The following is an 18,099-nucleotide window of genomic DNA, read 5'->3' as shown; positions in this document are numbered from 1 at the left end:
ATTAGAAACAATAGTTTCATATGTGACAAAAAGGTTAAGGTAAAATATATCCTACCAAACAATAAAGTTGTGTTTAAGGAAAAAATAATGCTGCTTCTTTTAGTTAGCTTTTTGTTACCGTGACTAAAAGAACTGACAAGAACAATATTAAGAGGAGGAAAAGTTTATTTTGTCTCATGGTTTCAGCAATCTCATTCTATAGACAGCCAATTCCTTTGTTCTGAGCTGAGGCAGAACATCATGGTGGAAGGGTAGTAGAGGAAAGTATCTCAGGACATGACAGCCAGGAAGCAGAGTGTGCTCTATTCACCAGGGATAAAATATAAACCCTAAAGGCAAGCCCTAGTGACCTACCTTCTCTAGCCACACCATACCTGCCTACAGTTATCACCCAGTTAATCCATATCAGTGGATTAATTCACTGGTTAAGTTAAGTCTCTCATAATCTCATCATTTTATCTTTGAACCTTCTTGTATTGTCTTACACATGAGCTTTGGGGGAAACCTCATACCTAAAGTGTAATACTTCCTCAGTTTAAAATTTGTTTAAATTAATTAAAATTTAATAAAGTTAAAAGTTCAGTTTTTCATTCTGTTTAGTCACATTAAAAGTGCTCAGTATCCACATGTGGCTTGTATTGAATAGCAAGGCTCTAGATCTTTTTGTGAGTATATTTTTAGAAATATGTATCAACATTCTCTTTTATATAACATTCTCTACCTACAGAAGTAGTTAGCTTTATTGTTATTATTATTTTTAAATAAAAGTTGGGGCAAGGGTACCATCTCTTTTACTTCTAAAGATGAGATATTTGTTTTTTGTTTTTGTACTGGGCATTGAACCCAGCAGCACTTAACCACTGAGCCACATCCCCAGCCCTTTTTTCGGGGAGCGGGTCTTGCTAAATTGCTTAGGGCCTCATTAACTTGCTAAGGCTGGCTTTGAACTTGTGATCATTCTGCTTCAGCCTCCCAATACACTGGGATTACAAGCTTGTGCCACTGTGCCCAGCTGATATTTGGGTATGAGAAATAGACTTACCAGCAGAAAATATTGAGTATGACAGTATTCTGGGTAGTAACAAAAAGGCATGCAAGTTTATTATGTACACGGCATAATCATAGGGGAGTGAGTATTCTGTCATCTAGGAGATTTAGAAGTTTATGTATCCTTCTTCATGGGGGAGAGAGAAATAGGATATAGGTAATTTTAGAGGAACAGTAAATGATCCTTAGGGGAGGTAGTGGACCTGAAGAACAGACATGGCCTGGGACAAAGTTCATCTGAGTTCTAGATATGGTGTTTGACTTTCAGTTCTTCTGTGATAGGAGCTTAGTTTTCCTTGGTTGATGAAACTGGAAAGGATGGAAGACAATTGTATTTCTTTTGGTCCATGGATATATAGGGGAACTTCACAGAAAGAGGAGAAATGGGATGACAGATGAGGTAAGGTCAGTGAGACCTTGGTTGTGAGATTGCTTTTTGGGGTTCATTTTTGGAGCCCCAATATAAGCATAATGGGATTATGGTGTATATATATTTTTAACTTGCTCTTCATTTACCGTATTTTAAAGCTTGTTCTGTGTCAATATATAGAAATCTGCCTCTTTCATTTTAATTTTGCTTAAGTAGACCATAGCATGGATATACTCTGATTTTAACTAGTTTTTAACTATTGTGCTTTTAGATTGCTTCTAATACTGTTAAAGTGCTATCCTCAGATTTCCAAATAATTCACTGTGTCCTTTGAAGATAAAGACAGAAGCTTTATTTCTGGCCAGGGCAGAGTGTGGAGAGAACCAAGCAGTTCTGCAACCCTTGAGCCCAATTGGAGTAGGAATACACTTGTAAGGCCTAAAACCACAAAGAGTGGGGTGGGCAGGAGGAGCAATCATAATTACAAGGTAGAACTGGGCGTGGTGGTGCACCCCTATAATCCCAGCAGGTCAAGAGTTCAAAGTCGGCCTCAGCAATGGTGAGGTGCTTTGCAACTTAGTGAGACCCTGCCTCTAAATAAAAAACAAAATAGGGCTGGGGATGTGGCTCAGTGGTTGAGTGCCCCTGAGTTCAATCCCCAGTACCAAATAATAATAATAATGATGATAATAATAATAATAATAATAATAATAATAATAATGATAATTACAAAAAAATAGTGATAATAATAGTGATAATTACATTTCATACAAATGGAAAGTTACAAAAAAGAGTCGTATACTAATATTTTCAGAAGTTACATTCTCAGAAAAACGATTTTGCTTTAGTCCCATAGAGCAAGGATATTGTGGTCAGTGTGCAGGTGGGTGGGGGTGGAGGTGTTAGATTCTACAGGAGTAAGCTCATGTGGAAGGAGTGCCGACTTCACACAGGGTGAGATGTCTGAACAAAATGGGGTAGGTGTGGACTAATTTTTAAATCAACCGATAACAATACTCTGCAACTACATAGCATACTTCATTACTCCTTGTGCGTATTTGAGTATTTTTCTAAGTTAAATTTTGAAAAGTACATTTACCACAGTTGTACAATGTTTTAATCATGTAAAATGTTAAGATAGTTCTAGATCTTTACCCAGGATGTCATTTTATACTCTTGTCAATAGGACTGAAGAGCACTCCCTTGCATCCTCATTCAGTCTTTGTGTGCATGTGTGTTTGTGTTTGTGGTACTGGAGATTGAATCTAGAGTCAGTCTACCACTGAGCTACATCTTTGGCCCTGTATATTTTTATTTTTTAATTATTATTATTTGGTACTAGGTATTGAACCCAGGGAGTGTAATAAGCTACATCGCCAAGCCCTCTTTATATTTTATGTTGAGACAGGGTCTTCCCAAGTTACCTAGGGGCTTGCTAAGTGTATATTTTTATTTTGAGATGGGTAGTTGCTAACTTGCCCAGTCTAACTTTGAACTTGTGATTTGTCTCGTCCTACTGAGTGCTGGGATACAGGCTTGTGCCATCATACCCAGATACCCTCATCTTATCTTGACATTTTTAGTTTAAATTTTTTTTGCCTATCTGTGGTTGAAAAATCATTTTAGTATACATTTCCTGATAATTAGTGAGATTGAGCTCTTTTAAAATATTTTTAACAGCATTTCATTTCTTAACATCATACCTGTATTTCTTCCAAAAATAAGAAAATATTATCTAAATAAAGTTATGCCCTGTATTTTTTTTTTATTTCTTTAGTTCTCCTTTATTGTTTTGAAGTCTTAGAAAAAGCTAGAATGACTTTGAATATAGGGCAGCCTTGTGGTTGTTGGAGTGGGTCAATTTTTTTTTTTTTTTTTGATAGCCGGGATTGAATGCAGGGGCGTTTAACCACTGAGCCACTTCCCCAGCTCTTTTTTATATATTATTTTGAGAGAGGGTCTCACTGAGTCGCTTAGGACCTCATTCAGTTGCTGAGTCTGGCTTTGAACTTGTGCTTCTCCTGCCTCAGCCTCCCAAGCCGCTGGGATTACAGGGGTATACCACTGTGCCCAGTGGATCAGTTTTTAATATGTATTATTTGCATTAAGATGGATTGAACATCCTTTGAAATGCTTCAAAATCTGAAATTTTTTGAGTGTTGGCATGACTCCTTCTAGTGGAAAATTGCATAGCTGCTCTTTTGTTAAAAAAATGTAGGTGCACTGAAAATATTGTATAAAATTACCTTAAGGCTATATGTGTAAGATATATATGAAACAAATGAATTTTGTGTTTAGACTTGAGTTCTATCCTCAAGATATCATATATATGCAAATATCCCCAAATCCGAAATCCTAATAGCTTCTGATTTGAAGCATTTCAAATATAGGGATACTCAACCTATATTTACTAAGCTATAAAACTACAAAAGGGCAAGGAAAAACTAGTACTGTTACAGAATCAGATTACCTGTAAGGCAAAAACCTGTCAGAAAACAGGTAGCATTTTATAGAGCACCTAGCAATCTTTAATTTTTCTTTTCCTGACCGATAACACATTGAAAACTTCTAGCTCATTTTCCAGTTCAAAGTGATGATAATTTTAATTTGCTTCTCTTCTCTCAAAAGAATGAAAGCAAGATAATTGAGAATTTATAACGTTTCTGTAAAACTACAGTTCCCTGTGCGGGAGTTGTTTATAGATTCACTTTGTTTTCTTTGGGCTTTGCACAGTGGTTGGGAGCATTTTTATAAGTGTTTGGTAATTGGCTGAATTGAACCTTGTTCAAGTAGATTATAATTAATTCCCTTATCAGGAGAAACATGTATATCATGAGAAAATAGGTTTGTTTTGTTTACATTATTATTTATCATGTTTTCAGACTAGGATTAAGCATGGAAACTCATGGTCTTGCAAATGGCTACATTAGGTGTTTCCTTTTATAGTCTATGTTTTGTGATTATAGATAAATAAAAATTCTCTATTATAACAGCAAATGTGATTTTGTTGTGTGCATTCCTATGGTGTGATTATGCTGTTTCTCACCATGAATAGTTATTTTTATACATAATAAAGCAGGCTAGTATATTCACATGCGTTATAGCTAGAACAATCCATTGCTTTAAAAATGTAATTTGTTACCTGGTTTTTATATTTAGTGTTCAACAAAAATTTATTCTTAAATAACAAAAAAATATTCAGGAGCCAATGTAGACAGACTGTAAAATGAAGGAGAAGCTTAGCTTTACTGTGGAGTCTGAGCTGGGTGTAACCTAACTAGCTAGAGGATATGCAATTCCTGATTGACAGCAGGACCAGCATTATGCAGATTTTGTAAGGGAGAACACCCAGCTCAGAAACAGTGATTAGAGCTCTGTTAGGAATCACTACATTCACCACTCATATCTTTTAGTTTTCGGTCTACTGGATTTGTAAACAAATAGAACAAAACCGTTTCTTTTTTGTTCTTATTAAAGTGATACTGCAGTGCAGTTTCAGTCTGACAGGCAAACATGTGTGAAAATTTGATATTCTCACTAAATTAGTTAATTTTTAGCTGTGTTCATACTTATCTTTAGACCTTTGTGCATTAAATTCTATCTGGAGCTGTTCTCTTTATACACAAGTGTGTTTTGCTTGTGCCTTCCTGTCTTCTTCAGTGAGAAGCTTTATGTAGGTCAGGCTTGGCTTAAGCAGATTTCCTGAACCTGCGTCAGCTTAAGCTGGAGGAATTTTAATAAACCCTCCCCTGTAGGCGTGGGCCTAAATGAGGCTAGCCTAGTTAAGCCTGATCTTTTTCTGTTTGTGAAAAGAGCTGAGCAGAGCTGAAGGCTGCATGGTGGTTTCAGAAACTGCCTACTTAATTTGAAAAGAACAATGGTAGGAAAGGCTAGATCTTCCAATTTTACTTTATCTGAAAAGCTTGATTTGCTAAAGCTTGTGAAGCCATATGTGAAAATTCTCGAAGAACACACTAATAAACATTCAGTCATAGTGGAAAAGAATAGATGTTGGGATATCATAGCAGTTAACTATAATGCAATTGGAGTAGATCGCCCTCCTCGAACAGCGCAGGGCCTACGCACCCTTTACAAAAGGCTCAAAGAATATGCCAAACAGGAACTATTGCAGCAAAAAGAGGCCCAATCAGATTTTAAAAGCAATATTTCTGAGCCAACCAAGAAAGTTATGGAGATGATTCCCCAGATTTCCAGTTTTTGCCTGGTAAGAGACAGGAACCACATACAAAGGTAAGCTTTATTTTATTTTGTTGTGGAAAATTATGGCGCCTCCTATCTATTGGGCTTTGGCTTAGTTGTGATAGAGATATGCATAGTAAGCATCCCCACAAGGGGAGCAATGAATAGTGTCTTTGTTTTGCTTTCTTAAAAAAAAGAAAAGTGAGACTATAAGGAATTTTTCTGCTGCATTAGATTTAAGCCACTTTTTACTGTCTTCCCCTCCCCCCTTCCCTCTTATAGTTTCTAAAAGTGAAGGTTAGGGAGAAATAAATGGGATGAAATTTGTGACATCACTTCATAAACTTTTTAAGCTTCAAGTTTAAATTATTTAACTTTCCTTTAAGAGCTACCTTTTTCTTCTATTAAGATTACATTTTACTGGATTTTTCAATTTTATGTAAAATTTATATGAAGTAAGTAGTTTCAGGAGAAATGTAATCTTTGCTTTTTTATGATTTGTCACTGTCTACCACTTATTGAATGCACTGAACAGAACTAAAAGCAACATTTAAGTAAACTTATTAATAATATGATTATATATTTGAAGACAGGATAAATTATTTTTCTAACACTTAAAATAAGATGAACACAACTAAAGGGAATTAATACCTAATAGAGATTCAGATTACTTAATGAAATTAAGTTTTTGTTGTTTTTATTCATTCATGGTGTAGTTTCACTTTGATCTTGGATCATACAGGAAAGGGTAAGCTTTCTTACACTGCCTTGAAAGGATATCAAACTATGAATTTTATTATACCCATAATAGCAACTGAGTTCTTTTAGGGTTAGAAACAATTTTTGAGATAATTGTGCTCTAAGTAATGTTTTGCCTGGAAATATTCAAAACTATATTATCTTGCCACTAATTAAAATTTTAACCCTTGGCAAACGATGAAAATGGCAGTTACATTCTTCTGAACCTTTTAGGATAATTAAAGCAAACTGTAAACTCCTTGTTAGTTGCAGGGTCTTTCAAACAAAGCTTTACACAATGTGCTTTCTTACTAGTAGGAAAGGCATTATGTAAGCAAAATTATTGATTACCTGTGAAATCTCTTTGAAGTTAGAAGAACAGAAGAAAAAACTTTTTAACCAAGAGATTCTGTGATTTTTGTAATTTACCAGGAAAATATTTTTGAGCCTAGTTTCTTACTACATACTGCTTATTTCTACTTGATAGAACTATTTTAAAAAATCACCAGTGGGAATTCAGGACATGGATGCACAGTGGATTAATTTGTTGGGGCCACTGGTTAAAATGTTCCCTCTGATGACAAATGATAAGGTCCTCCTAATATGCTGGATAATCCAATAAAGTCTACAGTAAATTTGTTGTATGCTGTGCTGTATACTCATAATTTCCACCTCCATCAACCCCAGAGAAAAAAAGGCTTTTGCTTTACAGGTGGAAAACTACCTTTTTTTTGTATTAAATTTTCTATAATTAAAAAACTACACATAAAAACACTACGGTTTTCGTTAGTTGCATATTTTAAAAATACAGTGAATATAGAAGAGAAATAATATATAAATATACAAGTATCTTTATAGTTTGTCCACTTATGTGTGTATACATACATCATATAAATGTACATATAAACATTTAAAATGAATTGACTTATGCATTTCTATACTTTTTAAATAATAGTAATGTTTTTAAATTTTAAAGGGAAGAATATAAGAAATATACCACTTAAATTTTTACCTGTTAGTGTCTATATTGACATTTTCTCTATATTAGCTTACTCACTTAATATATATTTAATATACTTATTTGATGTCATATTGAATCTTTATATCAGAAATTTATAATTATTCTGTAATCTTAATTATGTTTCTACATAAATATTACTGTTAATCTCACCAAACTCCCCCTTTTTTTTTACAAGGAAATATTAATGTTTATATTATTTAATGTATTTAAAAATATACAGCTGCTTAGTAAATCTGTTTCTACAACTTACTTTGAATTATGTCTTTATTTTTACCTCTCTCTAATGTCAGATTATGCTTTGTTTCTACAACCTCTTGATCCTTTAAGTCCTTTTATTGTTTTTGCTAAAGCTTTCTTTCTTTCTTTTTCTTTTTTTTTAAAGTTATGCTTGTAATGTTTCAACTAAAATGGAATGGAATATTCCAGATATAAGTATATTTTTAATATAGTGGGAGAAATGTAATATTTATGTTTATACTGTTATACATACTAAACTGGAACAGTATTTATTTGAATTTTTAAAAATTTTTATAATATATATTTTGTTGAATTGTTTAAATTTGTATCTTCTTAGACAAATATCTGACATTTCTGGCAACTTAATGCCATTAATAAGTAACTTATGGGAGTTTTAAATTTTTTTCCTTATTTTCTATGTGAACGTATTCCAACATTTTAATCATCATCTAGGATATATTCCTAATGATGTTATTTATCATTTATAAAATGTTCTTTAAATAATGTTAACATACTTCCATTAATGTTCCAATAATCTCTTTCCCCTTTTTATTTTCCCTTTTAAGTTAGGCAGAAGCATAATTAAAAAAAAAAAAAAAGCTCAAGAATATACATATACACACACACAAATATATTCTTTAAAAAATTTTTTTGTAGTTATAGATGGACAGAATGTCTTTATTTTATTTGCTTATTTATATGTGGTGCTAAGGTTTGAAGCTAGTGCCTCACACATTCTAGGCAAGCACTCTTGCCACTGAGCTATAGCCCTAGCCCCCATATATATTCTTAATAGCTTCATGTTATACTTGAAATTATTTTTTTAAAAAAATAGGATTTTAAAGTGCATTGTGTTCATAATGTCAAAAAATAATATGCCAGAATGTAAATTATGCTAAAAACTCTTAATTACCTCTACTAGGAATGTATATGTTATGGGAATTGTTGTAAATTCAGCAAAACTTCAATGTGCCTATATAGGCCATTTAAGAATATTTCATATAAAAATCATTTTATTTGTTCACTTATTCATTCAACACATCTACTATATTCTAAGTAGTGCTATATTATGCTAGATACTGGGTATGCTGTGATGGATAAAACCCCTTGCTCTTGTTAACTTTACCTTCCCATGATTGAAAGACTTAAAGAGTAGCTGAGTTATGTGGTTCAGTATAGGTAAAGGGGTATACTCCAAAGCCATAGAGACCTTAGTTTTAGTTTTTTTGGGTCAATGCAGAAATCAGTACCTCACATAAATGGGCTTCCACTATCTTCCTAGAAGTCATGAACCTTGATTATTTTTATAACAATCCAAAGACAACAGAGCGGGAGATCTAAATAAGGTATGGGAAGAGGGAGGCACAGAATATATTAAATGACCCTTAACACTATTTAAAAACCTTGAGGTTATAGGGACAATTGGTATCTCTTTGAGAGCATTAAAAATGGCTTTTCTTTTTTATCTACTTCATTTAGCCTATATAAGATTTATACTTCTTTTTTAAAAGCCCAATTTTGAAGTTAATAAGGGAGGGCCAGGAATTTGGCTCAGTGGTAGAGCACTTGCTTAACATGCCAGAAGCCAGGGGTTTAATCCCCAGTACCATAAAACAAGACACACAAAAAGGGATAAGGATGGGGAGGATACCTATATGTATGTGTTATTGAAATCCTAATCTTAAGTCTCTTTGTTATGCCCAGGGTTAAACTCCTCTTGTTTCACAATTCTCATATTCATCCCCCCCCCCCATTCTCTCTTTTTCTTTCCCTTTTTTTGTAATAGTGATTGAACCCAGGATGCTCTGCCACCAAGCTACATCCCCAGCCCTTATTATTTATTTTGAGATAGGGTCTCACTAAGTTGCTGAGGCTGACCTTGCACTTGAATCAATCTTCTTGCCTCAGCTTCCGCAGTTACTGGAATTTCAGCATGCATCACCATACCTGGCTTTTTAGGCTTAATAATTAGGTATATATTAAATATGAAGCATGCTATAAATATGCTCATATCTTCATTTGGTTTATATTTTATAATGCTTTTTTTGTGTGCTGTAGTGCGAACTTGGATGAACCTGCACAAGCTGGTACCAGTTCACTACAGGTAATGTTGGATCACCATCCTGTTGCTATTACAGTGGAGGTGAAGCAAGAAGAAGACATTAAACCACCTCCTCCACTGGTTTTAAATCCTCAACACAGCGATGTTTTAGAGCAAAGAGAAGAACATGAATTAGTACATGTTATGGAAAGATCTTTGTCACCATCACTTTCCTCTGTTGATATGAGAATGACATCATCTCCAACTTCTACTCCAAGGAGAGATGATTTTTTTCGGCATGAAAGTGGAGAACATTTTAGGTCTCTATTAGGGTACGATCCTCAGATCCTGCAAATGTTGAAAGCAGAGCATCAGATAATTTTAGAAAATCAAAGAAATTTTGGATTATATGTTCAGGAGAAGAGGGATGGATTGAAAAGAAGGCAGCAGCTAGAGGAAGAGCTACTGAGAGCAAAAATTGAAGTGGAGAAGCTGAAAGCAATTCGCTTACGGCATGATCTACCTGATTATAATAGTCTTTGAGGGTTTTTTTTTTTTTAAGTTTTTCAATTTGATAATTTAAATTTCATCCAAAATTACTTTGGGAATATTCTGAAGCAAATAGATGTATGGAAAATGCTGTTAATCTCTATTATGGAAAAACTTTTGACATGATTTTCTTTTTTTGCGGGGGGGGGGGGGGGGCGGCATGGTTTCCTAATTATTTGACTTTCTTTTTGGATATCAAACTTACTGATGTGTTGATTGGTAATATTTTCCCTCCAATTTATTTTTAATTATTGCCCTTATAGATGGCCTTTTATTTTAATCATTAAAATATATACAAATATGTATATATAAACATATTCTCTCAAAGTTCTGTCTTCAGCACTTTGGGTTAGAAGTTTGAAACTTATAGTTAAAGGTTTTAAAGTCAGTCCAATTTAGAAACTATACTGACTCAATAACAAGAAGCTTTTCTCTGTGGCTGCAGATGCAGCTTGGTGGTAGAGCACTTACTTTGAGATGTGCAAAGCCCTGGGTTTGATCCCAGTACCACCATCACCACCACCACCACCACCACAAAAAAACCGTATCTGTATGACACTGTAGTTTTTTTTTTTTTTTTAAACTAGAGGTTTATTTATAGTTATACACAGTAGTTGGATTAATCCTGACACACTCTTACATGCATGGAAATTGTTTTCAGTTCATGATTCTCCCCCTTTCTTTCCCATCTTCTTCCCCTCTCCCATTCTTCTTCCTCTACTAGATTTACTTTTGCTCATGTATTAATTCATATTTGATTGGCTCTTTATATTATCCTATCTTCCCCTCCCACTTTCCTTTGTTTTATTCTAGCTTCTGCATATGAAAGAAAATGTTTGTTGAATTTCTGAGTTTGGCTAATTTCACATAGCATGATATTCTCCATTTCCATCCATTTACTGGCAAATGCCATAATTTTATTATGACACTATTTTTTATGTTTTCATCTTTTGAAGGAGTAAGTCTTAGATTTTAGAGATGGAAGACATTTGGAAAACACTTTTTCCCTCCTCTTCAATTTAGAGGTAAAGAAATAGGTCCCAGGTCCAAGGAGAACTCAGTGACTTACTGCGGTAACAAAGCTTCAGCAGAGCAAGGACCAGTATTCATTTTTCTTTTCTCCTCCCCTCCTCCCAATTTATTCTATACAAGTAAAAATCTGTTAAAATATCCTCCAGATTTCTAGATTTAAAATTTTGAAGAATTTATTTAATTAAAGCTACTTTTAAGACTTGGAATGTAGTTTAGTGGTAGAGTGCTTGACTAGCATGCATGAGGCCCTAGGTTCAATCTGCAGGACCACAAACAACAGCAGCAACAAAAGATTACGGTTAATAATTGTTAGGTTAAAACCAAGGGAATCATACCCTTTCTCTTTTATGTTCTATAAATTGAGATCTGATATCATATTGAAGTTGTATTTTGACTGTGTGATTGAAAGTTATATCCTATTTCATTTTCCTGAAATAGGTTTCTTTAAAAGTAAAAAATCAGTGAAAAATGAAAATTTTACTTTGAAAATAGCAAAATATCTTATGTTTATAATTTAATGAGATAGCCTTGTTTCAGGTAAACATTGCTATTTTAGTATTTGTGGAAATAAAACCTTGATTTTTAAAGAACACATTAAACTTTTGTTAAATTTTTAATATGTGTTTTACTTAAGAATATCTATTTGGCTGGGATTTTGTTGAGAAAGAATTTTAAATCAAGCTTGAGAATGGGCAACTAGAATTTCAGCAATACAGGGAGAAAGGGTGTTTGAAGTCAGAGTGAGCTCTCGAAAAAAGGAATGGAGAGTGGGGAAAAAAAATGATCAGGGTGTGCAAGCACAAATGCAATGCTAAGCCAGGTGCTTTAAAGTGAAATTACAGAGACCCAATTCAGACTCTGGTAACCTAGACTAGGACACCTCTCTGGAGCTTCTATTTAACTTGAGTAGAATTTTACTTGCAGGAGTAAACCAGAAACCTGCAATATACATAATATTTTTCAATTTTAAAATATTCACAAATAATTCAAAATGTTTTTCAGATACCATGTAGACATGTGAGTGGGCTTCATTCAGCCATGGGGCTTCCAGTTTGTGACTTTTTGGAGTAGAGCTATCATTCTCCAAGTGTAGTGCTTTGTAACATCAGCATCACTTGAGAACTTGTTAGAAATTCCATTTGAATCAGAAACTTTTGAGGATGGCGTCCTGCAGTCTTTTGTAATAGGCCCTCTTATGGATTATAATGCTGGTTAAAATTTGAGTCAATGAGATAGTTTTATGTATTTTTAAAAACAGCATTGGGGGTTAAATCCAGTAATTTTTTCTGAGTCAGTCTTGTTTGATTTTGATTTGCAAAAGTTTAAATGTATTTTAAAGACATGTTTAAATATCTGAGCTACATCTCTAACTCCCCCCCCCCTTTTTTTTGAGATAGGATCTCACTAAATAGCCTAAGGCTAGCCTGGAACTCGAAATCCTCCTGTCTCAGCTTCTGCACCTGGGTTGAAATAAGAGTATTTTACAACCTAACTTGGTGCCTAAATCATGTTAGACTCTCAAAAAAAAAAAAAAAAAAAAAAAAAAAAAAAAAGTTTTGTGGAAAAGCAGAATGGGTTGAAGTAAGCAAAGGGATATCAATTTGGATGTTGGTTGGTGCCAGATAATGGATTAAATAAAATGCTATTTTTAAGGAGTCAGACTTAACCGAATATACAATGGGAAGCCACTGCAAATGTTTGATTAGGGGGACAATATAATAGAGCTGTAATTTAGGAAGAGAGTATAGTAGCATTTAGTAGTAGGCATTGTAGTGAGAGAAAATTTAATTGGAAATTTAGGTTGTGGCTATAGAAACAAAAAATAAACTCTTGTGGGTACTATTTTAGCTTATTGATTACTTAATTTCATTAGTTGAATTAAAAAACTTTTTATATCTTGTATTAGAGTTAAGCTTTTTATTATAGAAATGTCTTGGGTATAAATCATATTCATTTGACCATTTTATCTTCTCTCTTTCATCTGTGCTATGACTTTCCTTTGAGTCCTCTAATTTGAGGTAGTATTTTTATAATTCTAGTAAATACTTCTTTAGACAGTTTTACTTTTTGAAATTACAATGCAAATTATTTATATGAAATTTAATCACATATTCAGCATGCTATCACTTGAAATTGATGAGTGTTAAAGTATTGACTTTATACAACAAAATCAATTTTCCAAAATGTGTTTTGTGGAATGTTAATTCTCTGAGATGGTTCTAGAATATTTTTCTGTTCAAAAAGTACAACATACCTCTTTTGGTAGTTTGGTTCTAAAGTCATTGTGCAAGGTAAAAAAAAAATCATGTATATACAAAATGATATGTAATTATATTGCCTTTGAAAATTCCTTTATTGCCCATCAAATGGCATAATCTGGTAATTGTATTTTTCTCCAGAATTATACAAAACTTGGTTGTTTCAAGTGACACAATTCCTTAGCATTTAGGGCTGTGCAGATTAAGAAACTTTATTTTTATGTATTTTTAAATACCAGAATTACATTCATTGTAGTAAGTATACTGAAGTAATTTTTTCTGAGTCAATCTTGTTTGATTTTGATTTGCAAAAGTTTAAATGTATGTAATTCTCCATTTTCTAACCACTTCCTCCCTACAAACCATGATTACTATAGTGTAGTTTATAAGAATTTCTGAATAAAGAAAATTGCTCGTTTCACCACAGAACATTTTTTTGGAGGTTGTTTATTATCTTTTAAAGTATCTTAGGGAAATTATGAGTTAACCTTTTTTTTTTTTTTTTTGATATTGAGATATTTTGAGTTTGGGGACTACTTACCAACTTCCATTAGCAGTTTGTTTTGAGGACAGTATCACTAATGGGAGGAAGAAATTCTGCTAGTACCAGCGGTGTATACATGGAAGCTTCCAGACATCCTACGTATGGAATTTTATCTATAACATATAGTACTGGGAAAATATAGAGAAGAGTGAATTTATTTTGATTTTAGATTTGATTCTGTAGAAGTATTTTAAATTTGAAAAATAAATTGAAAGTTTATTTCATTCAATGTATTTATCTAGGTAGTGGTTAGGTTATTTTTGCCAGCTTTCTGTCTTTTATCCACATGAGCTTAAATGGATATGTTGTTATTATTATAACTTATGATTTTCTAAACTAGATATGATTTATAATAAGAAAAAGCTTAATTTTATAAGAAAAGCTTAATTTTCTCATTTCTAATAAATGCCAGGTTTCTTGAAATATTAAAATTTTTCATTTTGTGTAATGAAACAACTTGGTATTTCACTTTTGAAAGAGTTGATCTTCCCTTTTCCATCTTTTTGTGAAAATGTTTAAAATATGAATATTTTCCATGTGCCTTCTTTTAGAATAATCTGGTAATTGTATTTTTCTCCAGAATTGTCTAAACTTGGTTTCAAGTGACACAATTCCTTAGCATTTAGGGCTGTGCAGATTAAGAAACTTTATTTTTGTGTATTTTTAAAAACCAGAATTACATTCATTGTAGTAAGTATACTAAAGTAATTTTTTCTGAGTCAGTCTTGGTTGATTTTGATTTGCAAAAGTTTAACTGTATCTTAAAGACATGTTTAAAACATATTAAATATATATTTAATATATACCACTGATGATGGTGGTTAAGCAAATGATTTATTAATACATATTCTTTTAATTACAATTAATACATTATATTGATTTGTATTTTTTTATTACCCCCCCAGAAAAGAATTCAATACAATAGAGTTGAAATTTTTTGATGAGGTATAATTGAAATAAATTTATTTAGATGATTATATAATGCCAAATGTACCTATCTAAATATTATATTTTTTCAAATATTAAGACCCACAAATTCTCAAAATCAAAATTTGATAGTGAAGGTTGTGGTTGTAGCTCAGTGGTAGCAGTTGCCTAGCACGAGTGAGGCACTGCTTTTATTCCTTAGCACCACATAAACAAAAATAAAAAATAAAGGTTAAAATCTTTAAAAATATTTGATAGTGAATTTGATTATAAAAAGAATTAAATGAAATATTGCATAATTAAATACAAGAGAAAATTCTTTATGCAACTAAATTAAACATTAACAGAATTATACTAAATCTTTATGTACTATTTTGAGAAATTGTTTAATTTTTTATATATCTTTTAAATTGATTAAAACTAGTAGCTATGATTTGAAATTATTTAAAGTTTTCAGTAGCTTTATAAATAGTGGAAAGCAAAATAAATGAGTAAATGCAAATAAAACTACCAATCAAGTTAGCCTAGGCAATTGAAAAAAATGGATGTATTAGTATTACACTTTATTAATAGATCTTTTGTGTTTTAAAAGTATGTGTGGTGCTGGGTGCAGTGATGCACTCCTGTAATCCCAGCTACTTAGGAGGCTGAGGCAGGAAGATTGTAAGATTGAGGCCAGCCTGGACAAGTTAGTAAGATCCTGTCTCAAAATCAAAGTTAAAAAGGGGTGCATCTCAAAATCCAAGTTCAAAAGGGGTGGGGGCTGGGGAGTGTAGGTCAATGGTAGAGCACCCCTGGGTTCAGTCCTCAACACCACCACCCCAAAAAATGGTATGGAATAAACAAAGATTTTTACAAACCCCAACATTTTTATTAAGAAATCATTCATATATACAATAAAAAGTTGAAAGAATTTCGTAATAAATATTCATATTCCTACCACTTAGATTTTGCTTGGCATATGCTTGATTAGGGAATTTATACATTTGACTTTAAGAAATTGCCAGACCTTTCCCCAAAGTGATTATACCATTTTATAATTCAATCAATAGTGTTTTTTTTAAATAAAGCTTTACATGTTCAATAATTGTAATGTCAGAATTGAAAAAGTTCTAGTATTTAAATCAATTCAAAATATCAGTTAATGTTTTACTATATTTGCTTTATTGCATATTTATCTAACCCTCCATTTTTTAAGGAAACCACTATTATTATTATTATTATTATTATTATTATTTTATTGAGAAAAAAGAAAAACAAGTTTTATTGCTTTGCTAAGAAAGGAGAGACACAGGGCACTACTGTCCCAGAGTCTGTGTCGTAGGTCTTCTGGAGCCATCCCTTATTCCTGTGGTGGGTGTGTGCTCAAGGACAGATAACCCTGCCTGGGATGGGGAAGAAAGGTAATCCTTATTACTCCTTGTACCTCCTCTGGTCTCAGTATATTCTGTTACTTGGTGGTCAAGCTAAAAATTTAGAAGCCATTTTTAATTACTGTCTTTTCCTAACTGCCCACATCTAGTCCATTAGCTCGTTCTGATGTCCCTATCCTTAAAAGAACCTCTGAAACTGTTCCTTTTCACCATCTATGCTGGGATCAGCTTCAAGAAAAACATTATTTTAAAGCATGTTACAAAATTAGAATAGTTATCACTAAACATTTCAACATTACTAGAGTCTTATGTTTATTTGCACAAAATAAATATTTGTGTAGTTTTGAAATCTTAAATGTATGATTTGATAAGTTTTGGAAAATACCTATATTTGTATTGCTCAAACTCCAGTCAGGATTTAAAATGATGTAAGAACTGGAGGAAAAGAAAAGTGGATTTGGAGATGTTTCAGGTTATCTTGCTCCTTGTTGATTTAAGATCAATCATTCTACAGAGTGGGAAAGAATTTACACTGTAGCTCTGTGCTAGCCTATCTTGGGTGAGGCCCAGGGTTCAATCTTCAGTACTGTGCATACACACAAAAGATACAGAATGTTATCACATCAGAAAGTCCCTGCTGCCCTTTTCTTGAAATCAATCCCCTGGCACCTCAGACAACCATTGTTCTGTTTAAAAATCTTAAGTAGATTTTACCTGTACTAGAACTTCATATAATTGGAACCAGGCAGTGCATACTTTCTTCTTTTTTAACTTGGTCTTAACTTAGGTTAACTTAGTGTTTTTGACATTTATCTGATTTCATATATTGTATCAATAGTTCATTCCTTTTTATTGCTGTATAGTATTTCATTGTATAGATATATAAATTTATCCATTTTCTTTTGATGGACTTCTGGGAAATATCAAGATTTTGGCTCTTAATGTATAAGTATTTTATGAATATTCTACGGATTTATTGTGGACATAATGCCTGCTTAGGGAACTTTTACATTTAATGTTTAAGAAACTGCCAGACCTTTCCTCAAAGTGATTGTACCATTTTTACATTTCAATCAACAATGTATGAGTTTTTTTTTTAAATAAAGCTTTGCATGTTCAGTAACAAATGTCATAATTGAAATTGATGTATAACTCATCTAATATTTAAATGAATTAAAAATGTCAAGCAGATAATTTAGATACCTGGAAATATTGTAGTTTGATTATTTTTTTTTCATTTTTGTACTTGCTGCAAATATATTCTTTGACATGAGGTATTGAAGAAATATGAACTGTATAGTCCCTGTCATGCTTATAAAGTGTATTCAGAAAATGATCTCTAATGCAAAAAAGTATCTTCTAAGTTTATTTTACACATAATGATATTTGTACTTAGTTGACATTCAATTTCTTTTATTAGATAAGAAAACTATGGCTGATTATCTGTCTGAAGGGACTTGTGCATTAATGTTTTATAATCTTTAGTTTAATAAAATCTTTTAGTCTTAAATTCATATTGCAGTTATATGTTAATGTGTGTTAAAAGTTCTAGAGATTTGGTAATTTTGAAACAAAAACAATCTGCAAGACTCTTTGCATTTTTTATTATTTGAGATATTTTAAATTTTATTTTTACCACTGAAAACAACTTTTGTGTTTATAATATTAAAGGCTTGCAGTTGTGGGATATGTAATTAAATCATCCTATACTTAGGAATCTTTCATTAAGATGATAATGCCCACTATTAATAGTAAATGGCAT

General features: G+C 32.5%; 2 protein-coding genes across 5 annotated transcripts in view; both read left to right on the top strand.

Moving 5' to 3' along the window:
* The window catches only part of Rad54b (RAD54 homolog B), a 104,444-nt gene that overhangs the window by 38,398 nt on the left and 47,947 nt on the right, over positions 1-18,099 (top strand). The window contains exons 1-2 of one of the 4 annotated variants that reach the window (XM_058585620.1): positions 5,583-5,668; positions 9,672-9,717. The exons of 2 other annotated variants lie outside the window; for them this stretch is intronic. The gene's annotated coding sequence lies outside the window, so the exon portion shown is untranslated. Of the gene's footprint in view, positions 1-5,535; positions 5,669-9,671; positions 9,718-18,099 lie in introns of those variants that run through there. One more of the 4 variants, XM_058585621.1, reaches the window with a different exon arrangement.
* Fsbp (fibrinogen silencer binding protein) lies at positions 4,354-10,351 on the top strand. The gene is made up of 2 exons (XM_046464795.2): positions 4,354-5,668; positions 9,672-10,351. Exons 1-2 carry the CDS (start codon positions 5,295-5,297, stop codon positions 10,195-10,197), a joined length of 900 nt encoding a protein of 299 aa, XP_046320751.1. The 5' UTR covers positions 4,354-5,294; the 3' UTR covers positions 10,198-10,351.

Source organism: Marmota monax, unplaced genomic scaffold (genome assembly GCF_021218885.2).
Source record: "Marmota monax isolate L192 unplaced genomic scaffold, Marmota_monax_Labrador192_F-V1.1 WCK01_AAM20220418_F8-fsc00003, whole genome shotgun sequence".
NCBI lineage: Eukaryota > Metazoa > Chordata > Mammalia > Rodentia > Sciuridae > Marmota > Marmota monax.
This window is presented reverse-complemented; position numbering and strand designations above follow the sequence as displayed.